This window comes from Lycorma delicatula, chromosome 13, assembly GCF_047948215.1.
Source record: "Lycorma delicatula isolate Av1 chromosome 13, ASM4794821v1, whole genome shotgun sequence".
Taxonomy (NCBI): domain Eukaryota; kingdom Metazoa; phylum Arthropoda; class Insecta; order Hemiptera; family Fulgoridae; genus Lycorma; species Lycorma delicatula.
Window position 1 is genome coordinate 26058236 of NC_134467.1, and position 17242 is coordinate 26075477.

At 32.3% G+C, this 17242-nt stretch overlaps 1 protein-coding gene and 1 long non-coding RNA gene across 6 annotated transcripts in view; one reads left to right on the forward strand and one right to left on the reverse strand.

Annotated features, from left to right (window-relative positions):
• The window catches only part of LOC142334122 (uncharacterized), a 54990-nt gene extending 45997 nt beyond the window's left edge, over positions 1-8993 (forward strand). For 2 of the 3 annotated variants that reach the window (XR_012758771.1, XR_012758773.1), the window contains exons 2-3: positions 7016-7150; positions 8600-8993. This is a non-coding gene — a long non-coding RNA (uncharacterized LOC142334122). Of the gene's footprint in view, positions 1-3610; positions 3773-7015; positions 7151-8599 lie in introns of those variants that run through there. The other variant, XR_012758772.1, reaches the window with a different exon arrangement.
• Positions 8022-17242, reverse strand: part of LOC142334120 (uncharacterized) — a 28826-nt gene continuing 19605 nt past the window's right edge. For 2 of the 3 annotated variants that reach the window (XM_075381849.1, XM_075381850.1), the window contains exon 4: positions 9783-10487. In XM_075381849.1, coding sequence (XP_075237964.1) covers positions 10437-10487 — 51 coding nt within the window. In that variant the 3' untranslated portion in view covers positions 9783-10436. Of the gene's footprint in view, positions 8199-9782; positions 10488-17242 lie in introns of those variants that run through there. The other variant, XM_075381851.1, reaches the window with a different exon arrangement.

Below are 17242 nucleotides of genomic sequence, written 5' to 3' on the forward strand. Positions count from 1 at the left end.
TTACCTCTGTTTATTTATAACAGTTCAGACTTGTTTTCCATCTTCACGGGTTACCTTTACTAGTTTGATGATCCATCTGAATATCTATGCGTAAGATTAACATGATTATCCACACAGTTGCCTGGTAAACTGTACTTTATCATGTGTAAAACATGATAAACCATCTAGTTTAACCATACAGTTTTAACCATCTAGTAAATTGTAACATGACATTGATTTCCAACTACCTGCACAACATACTGTTGTCTACTAACATACCTACCTTGAGGTTTTGGGGTGTTCCAAATTGCAGATTTAATATAGCCCTCCAGGTTGCTGTATTATCGTATCTGACTGAGTTTACATGGTGGTACCAACATCATGATTTTTTAATAAGTATTGGCAGACAAAGCAAGGTATTGGTCCCCTACACTAAAGATACGTTGATAATAGTTAGATTATTAAATTAAAGAAATAACAAGATCTAAGCTGTAAATACAGACAAAATAAAATAATTAATTTCTTGACAAATAACTGGATTGATTCAATATTAATTTCACTAGAGTTCAAAAACAAAAAAAAAAAAAAACAACTTTAATTTAACCTAATAATAAACAGTTAATTAAAAAAAAGACTTTTTACAGATAAAGAAAAAAATAACTGCAAACAAATTACGGTCGTTTCACATGTTGTTCGTTGCATTGTGAAATGACTGAAATATAGTTCTAAACGCTGTATTTTAATAATGAAAATTTCCAACTTGCTTCCCTCTCCACAATAGATGTTTGAGACCAAAATACTCAATTTTTATCATGATGTACAGCATGGTGTTTTAATATACTGAAAAGAGTCTGGAACAATAAAACAATGAAAAATATGCACTCTTATTTCCATTTTTTTCTTTTCATCCTGTCTTTTGGGTTATGAAGAAGCAATTTGGCAGGATTTTATGGCCGGTACCCTTCCTGATGACAACCTTTAGGGCAATTGAAGTTTGTAAAGTTGCACTGCATGAAAAATTGCTTATACCCAGATATACTCCCACATTATCAGGTGCTCCTTTCCCACGTCTAACCTCTGAGAATGCCAAATGGCTTCTTCTGCTTATAATTTTCCATTAAATAAGTTACAAAAAAAAAAAATTTGTTATGATATTGTCACTAGGCTTTGTCACTTAAAATTCGAACTTTTCATCTACAATTCATTGATTTTATGTTATTATTAACTGGCATCAAGTAGGCAGAACAGAGGCAGGATCATGGCAAAGACTTTATGAGAATGTGCCACAACATTTTTTAATCATAGATTTTTCTTGAGAGTTAATAAAATAAACTGCGGAAGAATGCAGGGTTAACTGAACCTTACAACCCTCAATGTAATAAGGATAAAATCAAAACCTAAACCGACAACGATTGTTAACGTCTATATGCCTACAAGCGCCCATGATGATGATGAGGTAGAGTGTGTATATGAAGAGATTGATGAAGCAATTAAACACATAAAAGGAGATGAAAATTTAATAATAGTTGGAGATTGGAATGCAAGCATTGGAAAAGGCAAGGAAGGTAATATAGTGGGTGAATACGGGCTGGGCAAAAGGAATGAAAGAGGGGACTGACTTATAGAGTTTTGCACGAAGTATAATTTAGTAATTGCCAACACCCAATTTAAAAATCATTTTAGAAGAATATACACTTGGAAAAAGCCAGGCGATACTGCAAGGTATCAGATAGATTATATCATGGTTAAGCAAAGATTTAGAAATCAACTTGTTGACTGCAAAACTTACCCTGGAGCAGACATTGATAGCGACCATAATTTGGTAATAATGAAAGGTAGATTGGGGTTTAAAAACCTGAAGACAAGGTGTCAGATGAATCGATGGAATTTAAAGAAGCTTGAGGAAGAGGAGGTAAAGAAGATTTTTGAGGAGGACATCGCAAGAGGTATGAGTAAAAAAGATAACGTAGAAAATGTAGAAGAAGAATGGGAGAATGTTAAAAAAGAAATTCTTAAATCAGCAGAAGCAAACTTAGGCGGAATAAAGAGAACTGGTAGATGATATATTGCAGCTGATGGATGAACGTAGAAAATATAAGAATGCTAGTGATGAAGAAAGTAAAAGGAACTATCGGCAATAATGCTATAAACAGGAAGTGCAAACTGGCGAAAGAAGAGTGGATTAAAGAAGAGTGTTCAGAAATGGAAAGAGAAATGAACATTGGTAAAATAGACGGAGCATACAGGAAAGTTAAGGAAAATTTTGGGGTATATAAATTAACATCTAATAATGTGTCAAACAAAGATGGTACACCAATATGTAATACAAAAGGTAAAGTTGATAGATGGGTGGAATATATTGAAGAGTTATACGGAGGAAATGAATTAGAAAATAGTGTTATAGAGGAAGAAGAGGAAGTTGACGAGGATGAAATGGGAGAAACAATACTGAGATCTGAATTTAAGAGAGCATTAAAAGATTTAAATGGCAGAAAGGCTCCTGGAATAGACGGAATACCTGTAGAATTACTGCGCAGTGCAGGTGAGGAAGCGATGATAGATTATACAAACTGGTGTGTAATATTTATGAAAAAGGGGAATTTCCATCAGACTTCAGAAAAAATGTTATAGTCATGATACCAAAGAAAGCAGAGGCAGATAAATGTGAAGAATACAGAACAATTAGTTTAACTAGTCATGCATTAAAAATCTTAATTAGAATTCTATACAGAAGAATTGAGAGGAGAGTGGAAGAAGTGTTAGGAGAAGACCGATTTGGTTTCAGGAAAAGTATAGGGACAAGGGAAGCAATTTTAGGCCTCAGATTAATAGTAGAACGAAGATTAAAGAAAAACAAACCGACATACTTGGCGTTTATAGACCTAGAAAAGGCATTTGATAACGTAGACTGGAATAAAATGTTCAGCATTTAAAAAAAATTAGGGTTCAAATACAGAGATAAAAGAACAGTTGCTAACATGTACAGGAACCAAACAGCAACAGTAACAATTAAAGAACATAAGAAAGAAGCCGTAATAAGAAAGGGAGTCTGACAAGCATGTTCCCTATCTCCGTTACTTTTTAATCTTTACATGGAACTAGCAGTTAATGATGCATATCATTAGCACAAGCTAAACGAATATTTCTTCAGTAAGAAATATAATTTGTTTACATCAAAAATTAATTTAAATGTCAGGAAAAGATTTTTGAATGTGTATGTTTGGAGTGTCGCTTTATATGGAAGTGAAACTTGGACGATCGGCTTCATTCGGAAAACTTATTTCATATTCTACTGCTGCAGCTGTAGCATTACCATTACAGACAGCCAAAATGTATACCACATCAGTGTATTTCTCTGTTGTAAATAAGTACAGTTTTTTCACGTTAAAAACCATAAGAAATCACTAATTACGTCCCTTAATTAACGTCCTAAAAATTTCAATACGATCTCATTTCACCTGGGTAGCTGAAATCGAGTGAAATTTTGCACAAGCCGTAACTTGCAAACAATCCGTTTTAGGACATATGTTTGTATGAATTTTTCCATTATTTTCACATGCAGAATAGGTTACAAAATTCCCGGGTGAGCTTAATGATACATCCTATTTATTTATAGTGTTTGCATAGAAAACATTAAAAAGTTTTGTAAATATAAAGTTTTTGGTGCTTAAAAGAGTTTTTGAAAGGAATTCAGGACTAGGTAAAGTTTGAATATCATTCTCATTCATCCTCTGAAGTATTATCTAAACGGTAGTTACCGGAGGCTGAACAGGAAAAAGAAAAGAAAAGAAAGGTAAAGTTCGAAGGTTATTTAGAGGTTAGATTCCACTTTATGGAAAAATGTTTCTGACAAGACTTATGTATCATTGTCTCTAGAATCCAAATTCGAGGTGCATATGTGTCCCATTTAAAAAAATTAACTTCTAATCTAGTTAGCCCTCCTCTGGTCAAAATCATAATTTTTTTTGCATCTTTGGTGATTCTTCAGTAAGAAATATAATTTGTTTACATCAAAAATTAATTTAAATGTCAGGAAAAGATTTTTGAAAGTGTATGAAAGTGTAAAGTGAGTGTCGCTTTATATGGAAGTGAAACTTGGACGATCGGAGTATCTGAGAAGAAAAGATTGGAAGCTTTTAAAATGTGGTGCTATAGGAGAATGTTAAAAATCAGATGGGTGGATAAAGTGACAAATGAAGAGGTATTGCGGCAAATAGATGAAGAAAGAAACATTTGGAAAAATATAGTTAAAAGAAGAGACAGACTTATAGGCCACATACTAAGGCATCCTGGAATAGTCGCTTTAATATTGGAAGGACAGGTAGAAGGAAAAAATTGTGTAGGCAGGCCACGTTTGGAATATGTAAAACAAATTGTTAGGGATGTAGGATGTAGAGGGTATACTGAAATGAAACGACTAGCACTAGATAGGGAATCTTGGAGAGCTGCATTAAACCAGTCAAATGACTGAAGACAAAAAAAAACCTATATTTTTAATTTAAGTCTCCATATAAATGTTATGATAAAGCAGAGATCTCTGTAAAAGTATTTAATAATGAGGGGAAAAGTAAAGCAGCCAGTGGAAAAATTAAATTTTTTAAACCATTAGGATAATGATAATTGACAACTACAGCAGTTTATTTGTATGGGAAATTTTTTGTATTCTGATAGGTATTAAGTTATGTATCTTTTATGCAATTTTTTTTTCTTTCATAAAGTATATTAATTAAAAATTTTTCTTTGTTAGGAATTTTGTGTATGGATTCGCCAATGGTTTATAAAAACCTCTTGATTTTCTGTTAAATGAATGACATAGTCTTTTTTCATTTTTTTATATACTCTTTTGCTAATGACAAAAATATTTTACTAGCAATAAAATTAAACTTATACCTGTTTGGTTACACTACTTTTTTTTATTGTTTCTGAACTTGTATATCCTAATACATATTTGTACCTACGAACTTTATTTAACTCTTCATTTAATAATCGTACTAATTTTAAAATATTAGTATAACTTATTTCATAAACATTTTATTTTAAAAGAGGAACAAGATAATTTTTTTTAATATCCTTAAAGATTTTTTATTGAAGGTGCATAATAACAAGTAATTATTATTTCACAACATGCTTAATATTATTTTATCATGGAAGGTAATATTGAAATTTATTTGTTCTCATTGTTTTTACTTACAGCTCACAAAGCTGTAAGTAAAAACAAATTCTATAAAACAACTACTGCTTTCTATGAATGAATTTGGAGAGATTGTAGTTCTCAAAAAACTTACATCATCCATTACTAAATAACTAAAATGCTAATTCACAATACTGTTAATAATTTTGGATTGCTGGTTCAGTAAAATAATAATAAAAAAATGTAAACAATGAAGTACATGTTAGCCTTAACAGGAAGATTTTATTTTTTTGCTTAATATTACAGTGTGAAAAATTTGACCGCTTTAATTTATGATTTTATTTTGGAGATGAATATACAAAGGAAATAACAGGAATTATTTGTCGCCAATAGTGTTTACATGTAAAGGACTAATTAAAAAATCAGAATATAGGTTGTTGCATATTCATTAAAATTGATTCTAAATACCTCATCCCTTGAAAAAAAAACTATAGCAAAAACAATAGAATCAGTGTTAATTATTGTAAGTGCTAATTGTGTAAGTTTATGGAATGGAGTTTTTATAATCTCATATAGAAACATTTTAATGTTGCAAGTTAAATGCTATTTAATTTGATTTCCATACCCTCAGTTTATCAGTTGTACAATCATCACAGACTTTATCATTGAGCTTCTACTATATCTTTCAATAGATTGATTCGAAGATAATATGCCTTACATAAATGGATTGATTGATGGTTATATTAATAATTTTTGGTTTTCTCAACATACTTGATTCTTGACTACCAAATCTATCATCATCATCAACTTTTATTTTCATCTAAGAAGCTCCTCTACGTCATGGTAATTTCCAGGCTTTTGAACCATTTTGAAGATGAGACACATCATTTTAACAAAACCATTCTTATTACTGCTAGGAACAAAAAATTCAATTATTATATGTTATATTTAGAGCTCAGAATTTATTATTAAAATGCAAATTTTATCTATGTAAACATGGATAAAATTATCATTTTTACATTTTAATTCCCAAAGATGAGAAGTTATCTTTGTAGGTATTAGGCTTTTCAATTTTTTGGTAAACGCTAGATTTTTCCTGCTAAATTTAATATTCTATATAGAGTATTCTCTGGTTATGAAATTTAATACAGGAAGAAAAGTTGTAATTTTTATCTTTGGCAAGGAGAAACTTGGTATGATACTCTTAACAAAATCGTTCATGCCTATGTTTCTATTTCTTGTGGTTGCTTTTTGTGTGGTTACAGGAAGTAATGTTCTTAATTGCCTTAAGAAATGCTTCCTTTAAAATTCTTTGCTCCTTTTTTCTAAAGACTCCCAGGGGAAAATTTCATTTGCTACTCTTTTGCACACTTTTTTCATAAACTAAAAATATTTTAAATTATCTCCTTTGTCAGACCATATAGTTCTTTACTTTCACCACGTTCCTTAATATTTTGTTATTAACAAAATATTAAGGAACCATATAGTGGAACCATATAGTGAGTGTGTGTGTATTAGTTGTGAACATATAAGTGCTTACTAGGTAATGGAAAAACAACAGATTTTGAATCAGGTATACTAATTATAAAAATCTGATTTACAATTATATCACTATAAAAATTCTTCTAGAACTCACTTTATCAGTCTCAATATTGCTGAAGTACTCATAAAAATAATGTGTTTGTTTTTAATATCACAAAATGCTTCTTGAGTTTCATAATACAATGAAAACGAGAAGCGCCAATCACTACTCACTCATCTGTATCTCTGTTCCTTTAGTGATGATCTAATAGAAATTAAGGATTGTGTGGTATTTAATTCTTCTTATATCTATATTTCACCTTGTAATTGATAATTTATTTTTTAAACCAGAATGAATGTGCAAATATTTTATTGTCGTTCCAGAGCCACAAGCCTTTGTCACCAAAACATCATGTTGTACATCATGGATTCAGAGAAGAATGTGAAGAATCTTCAGATGAAGATATTTGTCAGCAACAGGAGGCAGTGGAAAGAAGCATAGCTGAACTTCAACAGCAGGTTTGCTGTTTCTAATTAATTCTTGGCTGTTACCATAATGTTGAAATGTATTTTTTCCTCTTGAAAATTTGTTATTAATTGTAAAGCTATGCTAATTAGTAGATGCTTGTAAACTTAAATTAAAATATGCTTAGAGGTTTTCTCAAAGGAAACAGATTAATCTTAAAGTTAAGTTATTAGTAGAAGTGATAGATGTTTTACTGTATATACTGACTCATTAGCATTTAACAAATTGAGAAATTTTACACTTAATACACAGAATATTAAGTGCAATTAAGACCTTGAGAATAGAGAGAGAGAGAGAGAGAGAGAGAGAGAGAGAGAGAGAGAGAGAGAGAGTGAAAGTGTCTGTAGATGGGATTTGATCCCCTCTCATGAAGTTAGTGGGGGATTAAGTGATTTTGTTATAAAGTAAAATATTCTATTTGTTTTAATTTAGTATGATTATTCTTATTATTCCAATATATAAATCAAGTTAATACATTTATCTATTTCTTTCTGTAATTGCTGTACTAAAAATGCATAACAAATTAAGTCAGTAGAAATTGTCAGATGTTATGATTTGTACATTCAATAAAATGATTTTTCAAGAACAACCTAATTTTATTATCTATTATTCTACACAATACTGAATTACGTGTCTTACCCTTGGACCTGTTTACATTATACGGCATTTAAAAGAAAGCTTTGTTTTTTTAGTATCTACAGTAATTGCAATCATTAATTGCATGTTTATAAATTTGGAAATCTAATAATAACATTGTCGCATAATTACATAATTTCTTTGCCACGTACTTATGTACCTATTGTAATCATACTGTAGGTTGAGCACATCTCTACCAGTGATATTTAAATATCAATAAACATGAAAGATAAAAAGCAAAACTATCTTTATTACTATGTATTCATTGTATAATTTCACTGAGCCAGATGTTAAAGCACCTGCTGCTGCTGCTAATTAATTACCATTGTTAATCAACTTGAAGAAGTTAAACAACTTACAAAGATGTGTAATTTACCTCTGCCTTTTCAGTACTCATTTTTCTTTCTAGAAACAAAAAATTAAATTTGGTTAAAACTTAATATTAGGGAAAAGACTTGAAAAATGTAATTTAATTATGAAAAATTCACACATGTAATGATTCACAAGAGAAAAACCGGAAACTGCTACTTAAATCTGAAACAAAGCATTAAGAAACATCAAAAAATGCTTTATAATTTTTTGTCATTAGGTTAATATGTACAAAAAATTATGTCAATTAGAGGTGTGAAATATTAATATTGTTCTTTTCAGGCCTGGACAGGTCTTACCTGTTGTAAGAGTTACGAACAGTAAATTGATAGAAATGGTAACACTAAAAATGATTTTTACCGTATTAGTTAATATTATTGAAAATAAATTTAAATCTTATGGTAACGTTAACAAAAATATCTTTTTATTTATTACAGATATCTTGTCAGCAGGTAGTAATATCACAGGCTAGTAAGGCGTTGAATTTATCTAGTTCAACAATTGAATTTTCTGGTTCTGCTGAAGAAGTCGAGAGAGAATGTCTGCTGTTAGTTGCAAGTATGATTATTTTTTTATTAATTTATCAATACTCTTTCAGTCAATAAGATTAATATCTTCTCTTATGTGATTAATTTGGTTAAAGCCATTAATATGTATTTTTCTTGTATAATTTTTTTTTCTAAAATAAAAATTAAAATGTTAGTATTATTTAAAAAACAAACAATATTTTTGTAAATGTTTTATAATAATACCAGAAAATTCTACAAAAATTGATTTAAGTTAATAAATAAAAACAGATTTTTAGAAAACACTTTATTAAAAATGTTATGAGATTACATTTATTTGGATAATTTATTTTTTATCTGATGTATTTTCATTATGTAATTAATTTTACTTATAATGAGTTTGAAGAGAATAAGGAACCGACTCCTTGTTTATCAAATAGTCTTCAGTTTCCAGCAAGGTAATTTTTTCACTTAAGAGCTCATCATTCTTACTTATAACCAATTGCAAAATAATAAAAATAAAAGGTGATTTAACAAAAAAATTAATTTAAAGACACATCAAATTATCAGTTACCATATTTGTTCACAGATTACAACTTAAATGACCCGACTGAACATTAACAAACAATAATATGGTTTTGGTCCTTATAATATGTGAAATGCAATATTTGACTTGTATTTTTTAGTATTTATTCTATGCAACACATTTACTTTAACTTAATTGTCTATTGTAAAATTTTAAAGTTACATTTTTAATTTAACCTTAGAGGTATTAATTTTTGGGCCTTGATCTAAGACTAATAATATTGGGGTGAATAATTAAACTTGAAAAATTATTCATGTACTTCTGTTTAATTCACTTATTATTTAATTCATACATAATGATTGACTGTTCACAAAAGAAAAACAGAAAACGCTACTTATATCTGAAAAAAAAAATTAACTTGCACTCACTTTACCGCAAACTATTGTATGACTATTAACAATATAGAAAATAAATATATTCATTATTTTTTAATACGACGGTGAATCAAATATAAACCAGAATTTTTGTTTTATAATTGGATAATAAAAATATACGCACAATATTATTTTTCTACACAATTTCCTCTTTCGAAAACACATTTTTCCCAGCACAAAGGTAACATTTAAGCCCACTATCGTAAAATGAAGGTGAGCATGATGTCAACTAATTGCTCACAAACACTTCAACAGCAGCATCTTCTTCAAATTTCTGTCCTCCAAGTGCTACTTTTAGTGGTCCAAACAAATGATAATCGCTGGACGATAAGTCCAGACTGTATGGAGAATGCTCCAATGTAGTCCAGAATAAAGATGCAATTTTCTCTTGACCTCTGCAGCTTTTCTTCCCACTATACAATGAGCTGCAGAACACTTTACATAATACACATATACTACACCAAGAACACTACATAAATTACAACATACACACTTACACAATTACACAACAACAACCTATACTTATATTTCTTACATCTACACTCGGTGGTGTTGCGACATCTTATGAAACGCAACCGTAACCCAAGGTGGGAACAAATCGTGCCGATGGGTGAATGACTCTACGTAGTGAGTCTCGAACGATGTCCACTGGGCACCAGGGCGAACCTAGTTGTATTTAGCTCTAGCTCCAGTACGCATGCGCTCTGCTGGAGTGGTCCATTTTTCGCCGGTACTCGTGGGACCAAAATTTCAGTTCCAATAACAAACACAATGATGGTTGGTGGTCCATCTGAAAAAACCACCAAATCTAGTCTTGTGAAGAGACCTCGGTCAGCTTTGTCTGATGAGGATAAAAGTCCTACCAAAGAGAACCGCAAATTATTAGAATTGAATTCTAAAAATTAGATTATTATTATTATTATTATTACATTTGTTGTTGTCAGAAATAGTCAGGAAGGTGACTCCCTTCAAAAGGTTTCACCTTTCTTAATAAACAAAACCAAAACAGGTGCAAGTGGCTCCCCGAAGAATATCAGGAAATTACGTGACGGATCGATTGTGATTGAAACATTCAATGATGAACAGAGTCGATCTATCTTACATCTCCGTAATATGGGTGGTATAAATATAAGTGCAGAAAGCCACAAAACATTAAATACGAGCCGGGGTGTAGTTTTTTGTCGAGACCTCTTAGATATAGATATCTCTGAAATAGTTGATGAGCTTTGCCACCAAGATGTTGTTGAAGTGAAACGTATAATGAAACGACAGAACGGAACAGAAGAACCGACACTGTCTCTTATACTAACATTCAATCTTCCTGTTCCACCAGAGAAGATTAAAGTAGGTTACCTCTCGGTTCGGGTACGACCATTCATACCCAACCCACGGCGATGTTTCAGATGCCAAGGTTTTGGTCACACTACAACATCTTGCATGAAAACTGAGATCTGTGCTCGACGTGCTAAAGTTCACAATGACACTAACTGCGAAGAAAGTGAAAAATGTGCAAACTGGAGTGGTCCACATACAGCCCGCTCCCGAGATTGCCCAACTTTTAAAGAAGAAAAGGCAATTCTCAAAATCTGTACGGAGCAAAAACTATCTTTCCCGGCTGCACGCAGAGAATATAAAAAGATAAACAATTCACGGAACCTGGTTAAACCAGATGTATCTTTTGCCACCGTTACATCTAAACAAATTCCTACAAATGTTAATAATCAGCAGTGTGGATCCTGCAATGAGCTTAAAAAACTTGTTCAGATGCTTTCTGAACAAGTAGCTTCACTTACAGCCACTATCTCAGAGCTGACAAAAATGAATAAAAAGTCCTCCATCGCAGTTAGTGAATCCAACAGTGTGATACATACAAATGTCCCTGTTCCCAAAGTCGTACCGGCACGAGTAGCGACTATTACAGCTAGCAGTAAGCCACCTAATAAGCTCCCCGTAAAGGGAACCCACATAACCACCCCCTCTGGGATGTCAACTGCAGCATCCCATTCAAATAAATCTCCTCCACCATCACCTCATATACTTGAGGATATGGTTGAAGAACCACCCGACCCTAGGGCATCAGAGTTCTTTAAAATAAAAAATACAAAAAATAAAAACCAGATCACGTACAGCTAATTTTTATATAATTTCCAAAATTTAATTATTTAATTTTTTTTTATTTATTTTTTCTACGCTTATGAACATTATTCTGTGGAATGTTAGAGGTATTCGGTCCCGCATTGAAGATATTAGAGTACTGGCGCATGCACATGATCCACTAATCATGTGTTTTCAAGAAACTCACCTTCTACAAAATGACCCAATTACACTCAGACGATAGTTCTGTGAGAGATACGATTGCCTAGTAGACAGTAGGGAGAGTGGTGGAGTGGCTATCTTCATGAAGAATGGGGTGTCGGCTACAAGAATTCAACTAACCACTGTCATTCCTGCTATTGCAGTAAAGCTCTCTATCCCCTTCAAATTGCATATCTGCAATCTGTATCTCTCACTGAACACTGAGTTCAGTGCTCTAGATGTCTCAAATCTCCTCACGCAAATACCATCTCCACTGTTAATAGTAGGAGATTTCAATGCCCATCATATTTCCTGGGGCTCAATCTTCTGCTCCACTCGAGGAAATATGATAAACAGAGTGAGACAAGACTTTGACCTTTGTCTACTGAATAATGGATCACACACATTCATGTCCTTATCATCTGGTACTGTATCTAACATTGATCTCTCCATATGCTCACCGAATTTACTCCCACATTTTAATTGGTCTGTTTGTGATGACTTTCACGGTAGTGAAAGACCAATTATTATTGGTTTCGATGTAGATTGCGAGATTAAAAGAAGGCCACGGAGATGGATTGTTGAAAAGGCGGATTGGAATGGATACCATAAAGCATTCCAATCGCAGTATGACGATGATGCGAACATCCTTGACCAATATTCCTCTTTTACGTCCATGATACTTGAGAATGCAAACAGATGTATTCCACAAACATCGGGTAATCCTAGACGTCCTTTCGTTCCATGGTGGAACGATGATTGCAAATATGCTATTAGGAATCGACGGCAGGCACTACGCAAATTTAATCATAGGCCTACAGCTGAACATCTAAATTTATACCGCAGGGCTAGAGCAGTGTGCCGTCGGGTATTCTTGAATTCTAAGAGGAATTCATGGACGAAATACGTGAGCACTATCTCACGCACTACTCCCACGTCTACTGTGTGGAAAAAAATTCGTGCAATTTTCAGATCACCGAAACAATCTATTCTCGATCTTATTGTTGAAGGAGAACTCCTTTCATCACCTTCAGCAGTGGCAAATAGTCGAGCAAAATCTTTCCGCTCGGTGTCTCTCACCTCATCGTATAATAACGATTTTCAAAGGTACAAGATACAGATAGAAGTATTATCGTTAAACATTGGTGATTTGGTTGGTGAATTAAACACCCCATTCGTATTTAAGGAATTGTTACATGCACTTAAAAACTCACAGGACACTTCCCCTGGACCGGACAACATTCGCCTTTCCATGCTTTCACACCTTCCTAATTCGGCACTACAACAACTTTTGAATATTTTCAACGGTTTATTTTCCAAACAAGTCTTCCCACCCGGCTGGTCAGAAGCATTTATTATACCAGTACTAAAACCTGATAAAGACCAAACCAATCCCTCAAGCTACCGCCCTATTTCATTAACAAGCGTTTTGTGTAAAATAATGGAGAGAATGGTAAACTGCAGGCTTACATGGTACTTGGAGAAACATGGCTTTCTATCTCCAGAATAGTGTGGTTTCCGACAAGGACGATCTTCCATTGACCATCTAGTGTCACTACAAACAGCCATACAAAACGCTTTCCTCAATCACCAGCATCTCGTTGCTATCTTCTTCGATATAAAAAAGGCATATGACACAGCCTGGCGACGTGGTATTCTTAACACTCTCAAAGAATGGGGAATCAAGGGCAATATGCTTGCTTTTATCCGGGGATTCTTAAATCACCGAACAGCTCGTGTTCGTGTTGACGATTCGCTCTCAGGTAGTGTCATCTTGGAGAATGGAGTGCCTCAAGGTAGTGTATTAAGTGCCACCTTATTTTCTGCAGCCATAAACAGTATTACCCAAATGTGTGCAGGCTCCTATCTCATGTTCTCTATTTGCTGATGATTTTGGAATATAATTCCAAAGGAATAATATTCCTAAGGAATATAATTATATTCCTTAGGTTTTTTAAACTTTAAAATTTATTTAAATGAATAAAATTATTTTTAATAAAATCCTATTTAATTTAATTAAAAGTTGATTTTAATTAAATTCTTATGAAATAAGTATTTAATTAAAATTAAAAATGATTTTTATTAAATATCTTATTGATGCATTTAATTAAATAATTTACTTTAGATGATTATCTTTACAAAAACTATTTTACATTAAAATAAAAATCTATATTATATTAAAATCTTAATTTAAATATAAGAGGTTATCTATTATATAATAATTTTTTTAATTTATATAACACTTATGAATTAAAATATTATACTTAATAAGATTAAATATTAAAGGGAGAAATAGATATATTTAAATAAATATATTACCATATATAATATATATATTATAATATAACTATCTTTTTTCTTTTTTGTAACATAATAATTAATCAATTGAATGATATAATATAAATATCTTATTATAACGAAAAAATTTTTGTTGAAAAATTAAACTCAAAAATCAAAAATTGCAAAAATTTGCAAAATAAATGCAAAAAAATTAAAAAAAAACAAATAAGCAAATAATGTACCGTATAAAAAAAAATGATATATAAAAAAAAAAAAGGATAAAAAACAATTGATTTTTATACTCAAGCAAGATGCCTGATTAAAGGATTACTTTGATGAAGTAAATTAAGTGAAACCTCACTCATGCTAAATTGTAAAATCCAGAATTAAACTGAAACTGAGGAAATCAAAATTCTTAATGCATCACACATCCTTTTACAAAAAGATAAGCTAAACTAAGCTTATGGGTTCATACCCCATCGATGAATAAATTCTCTTTTTAATTAAAATAAATTTATCAAAAACAATATTTATCACAACAATAACCGTAAGAATTATCATAACAATATCCTCCAACAGAATAATATTCTCATGAATATCTATAGAAATCAATTTAATTTCTTTTCTACCCCTTTTAAAAAAAAGAAATAAAATAAATGAACAATCTATAAAATATTTAATTATTCAAAGAATATCCTCATCAATTATAATTTTTTTTTTTTTTTTTTTTTTTTTTTTTTTTTTAAGGGCGAAAAACGGTTGAACGTTATCATCGCCCGGAAATTAATAAATAGATAAATAAATACATAAATAAATAAATAAAAATAATTTTAGGTTTTTAGATAAAATTAAAACTTAAAACTACTATCACAGAAACAAAATCCGGAATGGGTGTAAAAGGCCCATTCTCGGATAACAAAAACACTAATATGTAACTTAAAACTCTGTTAAAAACTATCACATTAAAAATAAATAAAACTTAAAGCTATGTTAAAATCTATCACATTAAAAATAAATAAAACTTAAAACTATGTTAAAAACTATCATTAAAAATAAATAAAACTTAAAACTAAAAAAGGAGATAAAACTTAAAACTAATATCACAAAAATCTTATAACTAATATCACAGACGAATTTAAAAAACATACAAAAAAATCCGATAGGGAGTGTAAAAGGCTCCCTACTCGGATAACAAAACAATACATAGGACAATACATACAATTACTAAAGAATACATACTTATTAAATTTTTTGCATTAACCCTATACTACGTAAAAATATAAACATGCGGTTTAAAACCTCCTTATCGTCACGCAAGATACCACGGATGTTACTAGGAATTTTAAATTTACGACGCAATGCCGCATAACATATGCAGTCCACGAGTATGTGGCGCACAGTCACGCGGCAGTTGCATCTTGCGCATAGAGGTGGTTGTCCTCTTGTAAACAGGTACTCGTGTGTGACTCTCGTGTGTCCTATCCGCAATCGACAGAGTACTACTTCCTCACGCCGGGGTTTTCTGTATGAGGAGTTCCATGGTAACACAGAATCTTTAATCTGACGGAGTTTATTATCAACAGTAGCTGTCCAATCACCTTGCCACCTTGTTCTTAATAATTGTTTTACATAGTTAATGAAATCAGAAGTAGCAACTCGGGTGGTGAAAGGAGGCTGGTTACATGCTTCTTTGGCAGCGGAATCTGCATGTTCATTACCTGGAATCCCTACGTGGCTAGGGACCCAGCAAAAACTTAATTCTGTGTTGCGATTATTCAACTCAGCGATTGCGTTGTAAATTTCAATGACGATAGGATGTTTGGAATAAAAGTTCTTTAAGGCTTGGAGAGCACTACACGAGTCACTGCAAATAAGAATTTTTCTATATTTAGGGTTAATGATGTTTAGAGCCTTATTTATAGCATATAGTTCAGCGGTAAACACACTCGTAATACTGGGGAGACCAAACATATAAGTTCTCTCATTGACAACAAAAGCACACCCAACCGTATCGTTTTGTTTCGATCCATCAGTGTATACAACCGCGTCTGGTTTCGCCTTGGAGAGAACACACTGAAACATCTGCTGAAAGACGATAGATGGTGTTGATTGTTTATTACATGTAGTCAGGTCAAAATTAAAATTTATGTGGTTTATTCCCCATGGAGGATATGAGCAAGGGTACATAGGAAAGAATGACGGTGTGTCAACATTTATATGCTGCAGCAGACGCCAGGTACGGATACCTACAGGTGCAGTACGTCGTGGATGATCCTCATACTTTCCTAGATTAGGATTTTTAAGGACTGACTCAAGAACCGGGTGATTTGGCTGTCCTCTGAGACGAGCAAAATAAGATAATAAGAGCTGGTCTCGTCTATCCCAAAGTGATGGTTCACCACAGTCTACAAGTAAGCTTGCGACAGGACTTGATCTAAACGCGCCTGTAGCAAGCCGAAGGAAAGCATGATGTACACTATCCAGCATTTTAAGCACGGTTTGACGAGCTGATGAGTAGGCCACACAACCGTAATCTAAACGGGAGCGAACAAAGGAATAGTAAAAATGTATCATACATGATCTATCGGCTCCCCACTTGGTGTTAGTAAGGACTCGCATCATATCTAAAATTTTGGAACATTTTGTTTTCAATTCTTTTAAATGTTTGACCCAAGTAAGACGACTATCAAAAATTAAACCTAAAAACTTAACGTAATTAGAGATAGTAATAGTCTCACCGTTCAGAAAAATTTGCGGAATAGAAGGGTTTCGTAGCCGAGAAAAAACTACACATTTTGTTTTTTCGGATGAAAATGTGAAACCAGTAATCCTGGACCAAGCTTCAAGGTGATATATAGTGTTCTGCAGTAGTCTCTCTGCTGTGGGTGCCGAACGGCTTGCAATGTAGATAGCAAAGTCGTCAGCGAATAGAGAGCATGAGACAGGAGCCTGAACACATTTGGTAATATCATTTATGGCTACAGAAAATAAGGTGGCACTTAATACACTACCTTGGGGCACTCCATTCTCTAAGATGAC